We start from the raw sequence: 11,033 nt of genomic DNA, 5'->3' as shown, positions 1-11,033 counted from the left end.
CAAATCTTTGATGTAAATATGAATTTAGAAGTCCAAGTCAGTATGAAGAGACGTTTGAATTTCGGATGATTTTTAAAGCACAGTTGAAAGCAAATTGATGCGTTCAAATTGTTCAAATTTGTCAGCATCAATATGATATTTATTATTTATCAATACGTGTCTTCAGTACCCGCTTAATGAAAATGTGGAAAATTGGCTGTGGTGTCTCTTTAACGGTACACTAACAACTCAGCTATATAGCAAACGGAAGGATTCAGCTTCTCCATCGTCAACTTCCCATATTTATGTAGTAATATTCCATTATCACCTCCAATCTCTCAACATATTCGTTATACTTGAGTTTGTTTTGCCTATTATCATTTTTTAAAATCAGAGCAGGCTACTGACAAATACCATGATGTTACAGAGGTGTCAACAGTCTCGTTTAAAGTTAGTATTTTGCAACTTTTATGTTTATTATGATGATTTAGTTTGCCAATACAAACTATGATAGGGTCAAATGCTGTCTGACATCTTTCACACAAATTGTTAGACCGTTTTTGACATTCTTATACTCACTACTTATAACTCCGTTTACCTGGCCAATGCATGAGGCTCACATCGGGTGTAGCCAGTAGAGAGGGAATACTTACTCCTTTAAGAGACCTGATTCCAGCGATGGTATAATAAGGGGCCTGTGTTTCTCCAACTTTCTTTTTTGTATTCTTTATAGGAAAAGGGTGAAGATAACGAACAGTGATCAATCTCATAACTCCTATAAGCAATACAAAATAAAGAGTTAAACAAACACGGACACCTGGGTATAACAGAGGTATGATCAGGTGCCTAGGGTGAGTAAACATATCGACCGGTCACATCCGCCGTGAGTTATATTATGAAATTGATCAATGTTAGGTATATTTACATCTTCACGAGATATGGTCGGTATTGACGCCTTATGAAGTTTCCCTGGTGGCTCCCAATGAGCCTACGCTTTTTCGTAAATGAGAGAAACGATTTTGTCGGGGCATGGGGATTTCGATATTTGAAACGTGGTATCTTTTAACACAGGTGATTATGTAGTATTGCTACATGACTGTGGGGAAATCGTTGATAAAGAAGATGTGATTGAGTTATTAGTTTGTCGTTAAGGTATAATAAGTATGTTCAGTAAAATATCAAAAAATGAAATAGATAAATAAATTCTAGGATGACATTTACTTCAAGTTTACCGGGATATATCGAATCGATATAACAAATAATAGATTTATAATGAATAGCTAAATCGCCATCGGTGTATTTAAATGTCGAGTTAAAAGTACATATAAAGAAATAAATTCTGCCTTCTAAAATACAAATGCAGGTGAGGCGATAAAGGAAGACAAATCTGTAACCACGGGAACCACAACAGTCTGTTAGAAGACATGATCACCAAAGACTGAGAACCTTTAGCATATGTTTGTATGAACTTCAGAGTATCTATGTGTAGAGTCACTGTTAATTAACAACATAGTGCTTGATTGACTATTCACAAAATATCAATACGTACTTGTTCTATTATGATTTAACAAATATATGCATCAGATGTCAAAGAAACTTCCTCTTAAATTCATTGTGAGGAATGGTGGTGTCAAATGCTGACAAGTTCTATATTTTGGTAATAGTGTTGTTTTTTGGGGAAGCATATGCTCTAATATTTGCTATGACGCTTTTTGAATTTTTAGACAATCCACATTTGATCTGATTAAGTGATTGCAAGTTGTCATTTTCAATTTTATCAACATCGCTAGTAATGAAATGTTCAGGTGTAGTATAGCGAAAAGAAAAAGAACGCCAAAGGAATTGTATGAGATGGTATTTCTAAGCACTGTGTCGTTTGTAATCAAAAAGCTTGGATGTAGTAATAAAATTGTATTTATAGTAAACAGAAGGTGTAGACTTGAAATTTGAATGCGATGGAATACAAGACTGTTGTATGTTACGGGTACTTAAGAAAAGGTGAAGGTGACGAAAAGTGATCAATCTCACAACTCCTTTAAGGAATACAAAATAGAGAGTTGGACAAAAACGGACCCCTGATATATATCATGCAATCCCCTTTAGGCAATTTGAGTTCAAAGAACTGGTGGCGTGAATTGCAGAGATTATCGCCCGTATCCCTCGGTGGTTTCAACCTGGTTTATATAAAATACCAATATCTGTCGCCCTCTATCCTGTGAGAACACCGAAGAACAATAAACTTCCATTGTCGAATATCTATGTGAATCGTTTTAGAAGTGCGGTGTAGTACGTGAACTGTAGTATGAATTGAATGACATCTGGATTGTTTGATTGTTTTGATAGTATTGTATCATGGTGACATGGACTTCAGAAGTAAACCATTTAGTAAATGATTTGCCATGATACCACCCCGTGGTTTTCCACATTTGTACATATATTCAGATATCTTATTGAACAAATGTGTTAACGGCAAAGTGAAAATTCAACATTATGACAAACGGTATGACTTCAGCTTCTCCATCGTCAACTTCCCATGCACATTTATATAGTAATATTCCATTTTCACCTATATCTGGTGTTTATAACGTTTAGTTGATTTGATATGCAAGAGCCTGTTCTGCATATGATCAGTTTATAAATCGTGGCAGGCTACTGTCGAACAAATTGATGTTACGACGGTTTCAACAGTCTCGTTCAAAGTCAGCAGTTCACAATTTCCATGCTCCTTATAACGATGAGAGATAACGATAACGAACAGTGATCAATCTCATGACTCCAATAAGAAATACAAAACAATCTAGATTGCCAATACAACCTATCATTGGATCAAATGCTGTCTGACATGATTCAAACCAGACCGTCCTTTACACGTTGATTTTCACTGCAGATTTTTCAATTACATGTACCAGATCAAAATTATCTGTTTCAAGTCAACAAAAAAGAGATGCAAATGTCCTTATCATTCAAATCATGTAGTCTGATTCATCCACATGTAGAAATATTTCCAATGAAATTTCTTTTATCTTCAGAAGAATCTGTAAAAAGCGCACTTGGAATGAACAGTGCCATCCAGTTACGATTTGAATACAGTCTGGAAGAAAGGGGCAAAGTATTCCTGAGACTCTGTGGGGCTGTGATATCTTTTTCTTGTTTCTTGTGAAATCGGGATAAATATCGTCGAACTTATTTCAGATAGATTGATTTTTTCCTAATACCATATTCGCTTAAAATTGATTTATGTGAAGTATTACATGTATATGACATCATGGATTATGTAAAATGTTTAAGTAAATTTCAAACCGTGTAGATCCGGGTTAGAATAGGTCCTCAGTACCCGTTGATTGTCGTGCGAGGCGACTAAATGGGGTGCAATTCGGATGAGACCACAAAAACCAAGTTCCCATGTCAAAGCGGGGTTAGCACGATAACTATCACTCCCAGCTCAAAGACCTATGCGCTGAGCATAGGCCCAAATTTTGAAGCTCTTCATTGGCAATGGTGACGTTTCCATATGAATGAAAAGTTCTCGAATGGAACACGAAATATTAATATACTATTAATCAATCAATCTTAATAAATTTGAAATCGCAAAGCTTTCCTCAAATCAAAAGGTATGAGGTTTCAACACTACACAACCATTTCTCACTGTCAATTAAAGACTATACCTTATGATATCATACCAAGTTGCTTCAACAGAAAAAAAGGGGAAAAGGAAACATTCATATCAAGTAATCAGTCATCTAAAAAATACTTTGTTAAACATCAAACTGATTCCACGCACAAGTACTCGGAAGTGGCAATAAGAAATATGCAGGATTTCCTCATTGGTAATATCTTCGTAGTCTCTGGTGATAAGATCTTTCAACAATCTGTTAGCATTCCTACTGTTGAGAATTGTGTTTCTGTTTTGGCTTACCTGTTTTCATACTCCTATGAGGCAGAATATATTCAAAAGTCTTTACATGATGAGAAAAATATGTAGCTATGTCTTTTAACTCGACATTTAGATAATATTATGTCGTCAATGTTTTATTTATTTACAATGATATTTTTCATTCATATGCTGATTCGTAAAATTCAAAATGTTCATTTTAACTTTTAGGTCGGATCATCATCAGTGATCCTTTCAATGCAACATGTGCTTTCCATGGATACCAGGTCATGTATTTAGGATCATTCACAGCAGAATCTGCGTAATCTGCGTTTAGATTGGCGTTAAAACAGCTATTGAACCACCAGCCTTCTCCCCATATTTTTGCGCAGTGACGATTGGCATAGTCATTATCTTGGTCGGGTGTAGAAAAATTCATTGCATTGTGGTAAATCAAAGCGTCCCCTACAAAACAAGAATGAATCAAATGTAATTTGGAAAATTGAATATTGCATATCATACTACATTCACTTTGTCTTCCGTGGTTTTTTATTCTAAAGAAATTATAGTATATATAGACACTTTTAGTTACATCATATATACATATATCAGCGATGTCATCATGTCAACATTCACATGTACTTAAAACGTCCAAGTAGAATTATTGAGAACCACGTACATAATGTAGAGTGTCTGAAATATCAATCAGTGAAAGTAAAAACTGGGCAGATGATGGATGTAAGCTTTGATAAGACCTAGGACTTTTATTCGTGTTTTTGCCTTCACTCAAACCTGGATGACTTTATCCGTACCTATCAATTTTAATCAGACATTGACGATTCATCCAGTATCTGTAAGCGTCTCTCAGACAGGAACGATTCTATAAATGTACCGGGGTATTTAAGCTTTAATCAGACATGAACAATATTAGCAGTGTCTCTTAGATTTAATGAAAACGGAATAATTATATCATGGTTGTAATATTTATTGAGTTTTGTGAGACCTGGTAAATTCTATCATGTCCCATGTCACAGTAGGTGTGGCACTCTAAAAAAAACCTCACTGCTTAATGGCCATAAGCGAGGAGCATAGGCCTAAATTCGAAGCCCTTCACCAGTGTTGGTGACCTCTCCATATGAGTGAAAAATTCTCGAGAGAGACGTTAAGCAAAATACAATCAATCAATTTGTTAAACAAATGCACAAAAGTAACATCACAAGGAAACCGTAAGCCACGGGTATCGTCAGGTACGATATTTAATTTGTTCTCCATATTCTGTAATTAATACATATTTTGGGCACGATGTGGTATACAGGCTTACCCGCTGTTCCCGAGTAGCCCGACAAAAGTAAGCGATATTTCTCTGCCTCATTCCCGAAAAAGAATGATGAATAATCTGCATAAGCGCTTGTGCCATCGAATCCTTGAAGTTGGACACGAAGTGTCTGTTTCTCCTCTGCCAAAGCATGGATAGCATCATTCCCTGATTGATAAAAGGTAGTAAACATTTTAGGCTTTGAAATAGACTAAGAAATATTGATCATAAATTTTCTAAACTAAACCGTATCATTTGAATTTCACCTTTCAGAAGAAGTTATAAGTTTCAAAATATCTTTTTAAAAAAGAAGTTAACCAATTCTCTTAAAAACTGTTCTAATTTCGTAAATAAAAGGTTTATCTAAGTTGTACTAAGTGCAGCGTGGAAGCAAAGTTATTGAGGTTGTACCATTTATTACATAGGATGATAATCCCATGATCTTTAAAGTTCAGATTTGTGTACCCTCATAAAGGGGTGAAGATAATAGACAGTGATCAATCTCATAAATCATATAAAGTATACAAAATTCAAAGTAGGGTAAGGAGGGACCACTCAACAAACCAGATTTCCATAATTGTATTCCTTATAGCAGTTAGAAGATTGGTCATTATTTGTTACCTTCACCTTTTCATTTAAAGCGTGTTTAGCAGTCAGTTTTTCTAGTTCAGTGTTATTTTAAACATTTTTTTTAATGTAAGAAAACAAACCAGCTTATGAATGCCATCGAATCTACCCACATTGTCGGAGACCATCATTCCTCCTTAAAAGCCTACCATACTTAATCATTCAAATAACAAAATGATAAAAGAAATAGCAAAGGTTAAATAATTTCTATTATGCAACTCGTATGCTTTCAAAAGGAATAATAGTTTAGCTTAAGGCTGTATTACAGTAAGCAATCTATTCAAAGAGAGGTGTGTTAAAATTATTCATCAAGATCATTCATTGAGAATGGATGCCTGCTTCATTAAATCAAGGAACTCGCGTTAAGATTGACAGCATTGTCCAGACAAAACTCTATCTTAGCTGTTGGTAAAGGAATAGGTGATTCTTCTCATGAATACTATAGAGTAATATAACCTTACCAATCCAATAGTTAGTCGAAGGATCACCGAATCCCTGTTTGTATTCACTCCACGTCCGGTTGAAATCTGTAGATCCATCCTGTCTCCGCTGAATGGCCTATAAGAACATGACAATGAGTTTGTTTTGCTATCATATTCAATATTAGATATCCCTTCGCCCCGCCCCCTTTAATTATTTAGAGGTATATAAACAACAGTTTTTAATGATGCTATAACCATTATGTTCTAACGAGTTTCATATTCTCTTAGGGGACATATATTTGACTTATAGTTTACAAACTTTTTTCATTCACTTCTAAAAGCTTGTGTTATTTCAATTAGAAAATGTCAGTTGTTACGGCCATACACAACTTCATCCAGCACCATAAGAAAACAGTGATTGGAATAAACATATTAAGAACTAGACACATTGCTTGTTGTCCATGAATTTGAGTAATACTTTGGAAACATTTTTGTTGAATTCACATGTTCGTCGAAACTTTACATTCAAATACAGCAGCTATTTCTGTTTCCAAACCATCTGTCAACAACCACTGTTGCATATTTACAAATAAATTGCTTCTATCTGTAATTAACTTTACAATCTAAAGATTCTGTATTCTAGACGATGTAAGCAATCTCTATTATTCCATTTCATGGTTGTGATTTGTTTTTGTTTTTGTTTTTTGCGTGATGTCATAATTAGGCCACGCCTCTTTATTAAAATCTTAATTCTATTGCATAGATAATGCACATATACTCTATATTGTTAATGAAAGGTGAAAATAACAGTGGTCGATATCACAACTCAAAGAAGTGATACAAAATAGAGAGTTGGCCAAACACAGATCCCTGGATAAACCAGAGGTGGGATCAGGTGCCTGAGAGGAGTAAGCACCCCTGTCGACCGACCACACCCACTGTGAGCCATATATTTTGATTAAGTAAACGGAGTAATACGCAGTGAAATTCATATGCTAAAAACAGCCTAACAATTGGTATGAGACACGTCATACAGTATTTGACCCAATGATATGTTGTAACGGAAAACTGAATTGTTATAACGTTCATAGATTTGCAAAATACTGACTTTAAATGAGACTGTTGAAACCACTGTATTTAAAACTTTTTAGCCAGATAGTGTCAAGCTGTTTCTTACCCTAAGGTCATATCTGCATCTATATATGATCGAATTAGAAGTATAAACTATCAAGCATCCATCTGATTAACCCACACTAGCTATTTATTTCATACATATAGTTACTAGAGTGTCGATAATTTCCAGAAATATGGTTCCATAATGTCCTAGAATATTTAAACTATTGCAGTAGTGATTAATGACACTCACCGTCCAACCGCCTCCTTTTGTACTCATGTCACAGTACACAGATTTTACTTCAGAGTCCACACGGATTTGATACACGCCATCTTTTCCCTGTGTTTGGGGATCGACTTTTAAAATTTCCATGCAGCTTCCCTTGACACCTTTTAGATAATATTCATTAATAATAAATATTTGAAGCAAATTCACCAGTAATATAGTAATCTGCATGTCTTTTAACGTTTTATGAGAAATTATAATATGCAACGAAAACTTGACAATCAATGCGATAAAGGCATTTCTTGTAGAAAAATCATTTCGTTCTTTTTCTACCTCTTTAAGATTGAATCTACAGTTATCGGACATTATCAAAAAAAATAATACTGAAAATCCCGCCATTGGCAATACACTTCAATTCTCATTTGTGAAAATATTTTTTTTATTTTGACTAAGACTAGAAATGCATCTATGCCTCGCGACTCCGAACTTTTCAAGTTAGTCTGATTCTGATCTACAAAATGTACCATATATGAAACTGATATGCAGTCATTTGCAAAACATATAACAGACAGCATCAATTTGCATTGCTTAGTAACAGATGTCGCTCTTTGTCGAGTCTCACTGCTTAGCAACGGACAGCTCACGTTGTCAAATTTCATTACTAGTAACAGATGTTTCACTGTATCGATAAAAATATGAAATGTTATAAATAGAGTACGGGAATATTCATATTTTTGCTCAGTCATCCAAAAAAAACCACTTTGTTAAACATCACAAATACCCTTTTAAAGTTGATATAAAAATATGCTGGAGTTCCTCAGTGATTGTCTTTAAACAGTCTTTGGTGATCAGATCTTCAAACAGTCTGTTGGAATTCCCGTGGGTGCAAATTTTGTTCTATCATTATCTGTCCTGCTTATGTATTCTTATGAAATGGAATTGATTCAAAAGCTTTGACACGAGAAGAAAAATGTTTCTTGCTGTAGCCTCGGCATTAGGATTATTGCATGGACGACTTTTATCTATTAACAATGATCGGTTTCATTCATATAACGACACAATATATGCCAGTGACCTCGAAATGAAAGACACTACATCGTCTTATAATGTATCTTTTTGATATTTGGATAGCTTATCGAACATTGATGTTAAGGACAAACTAACACAGCGTTATGACTAACAATATTATTTCAGTTCTCCATCGTCAGCTTCACATATTTGTGTAACAGTACTCCATTATCACATTTATATGCTGTTTATGTCTGTCATCTGATTTGTTTCAGCATATAGTTAATGTTTAAATGAAGGCAAGATATTGACAAATACGTACCTGTCACGGGGATTTCAGTTGTCTCGTGCAAAGTCAGCATTTCACAAATCCCATAGGCCGTTCTTTACATACATATTATCACTACGGATTACTCCGTTTAACTGATCAATATATGCAGCTTACGTGTCTCAGGGGTCCGCGTTTGCCCAACTATCTATTTTGTATTGCTTATAGGAGTTATGAGATTGTCCTCTAAATGATAGAGTCAATATCATACCAAATTGTATCTGGTTCATGCTTGACGGAATATGATAAAGTAACAAAATACTGAAAGGGTCAGAATTTGTGAATTTTATGAAAGGTGAAGATAACGAACAGTGATCAATCTCATAACTCCTACAAGCAATAGAACAAAGAGAGTTGGGCAAACACGGACCCATGGACACTCCAGAGGGGGATCAGGTGTCTGGGAGGAGTAATTAATTAAAACAATATTTGATTCACTAATAAGTGAATGGGATTGTGTAGCAGGCATAGCCTATTTCAGCCCTCTCCCTAGAAAGAGTAAGCATCCCCTGTCGACCGCTTGCAACCGCCGTGAGCCCTAGATATTGATCAGGTAGCGGTAAACGGAATTATCTGTAGTTATAATAAGAGTGGTCTAACAATGAATATGAAACAGGTCAGACAGCATTAGACCCAATGACAGTTTGTAATGACACACCAGATCGTTACAATTGTTTTGGTGTAATACTTTGATATGTCTACTGATAACAATCCATGATCAAAAGATGAAAAGAGTGAGGATAAAGAAGTTCTAATATCATAAATACCATCAAGAAAACAAAATTTGGAGGGGGAAAACACAGACCCTCCAAGCAGAGCGCCTTTTGAATCAATTCTGTTTCAACAGCAAAAAAGCCAACAGATCAGCTAATAAAGGAACCCTATTCATATTCATGGACATCTCAGCAGACCAATACTAAAGATCTCTCCTTATATTAATATGTAATTCGATATAAATTATGAGATAAGAATATTATAATTACAAAGTATTTTCAAGAAACGACCAACTAATCTTGAAAATGAGCTTTGTATTGATATCAACGTGATTTTATATTTACCTGATGTTTGTTCATCACATTCGTTTCTTTTTTCTGCAAGAAAACTTTCCAAAGTTTCATTAATTGATAGCGAATAGTTATTCAACGTTTGATTAAACATCTGAAAACGCTGGTTGTAATCAAATCTAAAGACAGCTATTTGTTCTTTATTCACAGTATTTCGCAGACTGCCATTTAATATCGCCAACTGTTTTTCCATTTCGGTATTATCAGATGACAATTCCTCATTTGCTTCTTGGAGAGCCGAGAGCTGTTTTCTAGCGAGAGACAGCCCCGTATCCGTTAGGCGTTGTAGCGCTTCCACCGTCAAATTCCTATTTAATTTTAGCTTCATTATTTCATCATCAAGCCTATTTCTCGCTTCCTCCATGTTACGATCTGTCTCAATCATAGTCTTTAATTGGTGCTTGAATTCCGAATAATCTCTTTCCCATTTTGCTACAAGAAGAGGTATCGTAGTCATATCAAGGTTATGAATGTTTTTCTGTTGAATTTTTTCGTTGTTCTTAATTGCATCTTTAAGGATGTCTAATTCAAGTTTTAATTGAACGTTTTCCTCCTCTATTAAGCGGTCTTTTTCGGTGATAACCTGTAACATTGTAGTTATATCACTAAGATTTCTCATTAGTGCTTGATTGGTCTTTTTGTTATCTGCTGTAACCATCACTAAATCTTGGATGTGTTTTACCATAGTTAATCTGACCTGACTCTCGCGCTTTAGCATGTCATGAAGAACGCTTGGTTGGATTAAAGAGGATGAATTATCCTTGTCTTTGTAACTGGTTTCCAAGAGCGACTGGGCACCAATTATCCAGTGTAGATAAAGAAAACAGCCAACCATGACACACTTCATCATCGCACCTTGAGTTTTCATTTCGAAAAACTATGAACAAGTGTTTGCCGAACTGAAAATCAAAACTCTTTATGCAATGAAGAATTAGAATACTGCGTGTTGAACTAACCAATCAAACAAAAACAGCCTACGTTAACATATTCATAAAATACAGTAAAAACCCGGAGTTTAATGGGAGCCGTATGATTGATTAACAACACAGTGTACATCCAATATAATTATCTGGCATCATG

At 35.0% G+C, this 11,033-nt stretch overlaps 1 protein-coding gene across 1 annotated transcript; it reads right to left on the bottom strand.

Moving 5' to 3' along the window:
• Window positions 1-3,992: 3,992 nt before the first annotated feature.
• Window positions 3,993-10,821, bottom strand: LOC125676671 (fibroleukin-like). Its single transcript, XM_048914502.2, has 5 exons — window positions 9,948-10,821; window positions 7,581-7,717; window positions 6,254-6,350; window positions 5,172-5,333; window positions 3,993-4,315 (listed from the first exon to the last, which is right to left on the bottom strand). Exons 1-5 carry the CDS (start codon window positions 10,819-10,821, stop codon window positions 4,071-4,073), a joined length of 1,515 nt encoding a protein of 504 aa, XP_048770459.2. The 3' UTR covers window positions 3,993-4,070.
• Window positions 10,822-11,033: the final 212 nt, after the last annotated feature.

The sequence above is a fragment of the Ostrea edulis genome, chromosome 3 (assembly GCF_947568905.1).
Source record: "Ostrea edulis chromosome 3, xbOstEdul1.1, whole genome shotgun sequence".
Classification (NCBI taxonomy): domain Eukaryota; kingdom Metazoa; phylum Mollusca; class Bivalvia; order Ostreida; family Ostreidae; genus Ostrea; species Ostrea edulis.
The sequence above is the reverse complement of the archived record's forward strand: the minus strand, read 5'-3'. Positions and strand labels throughout refer to the sequence as shown.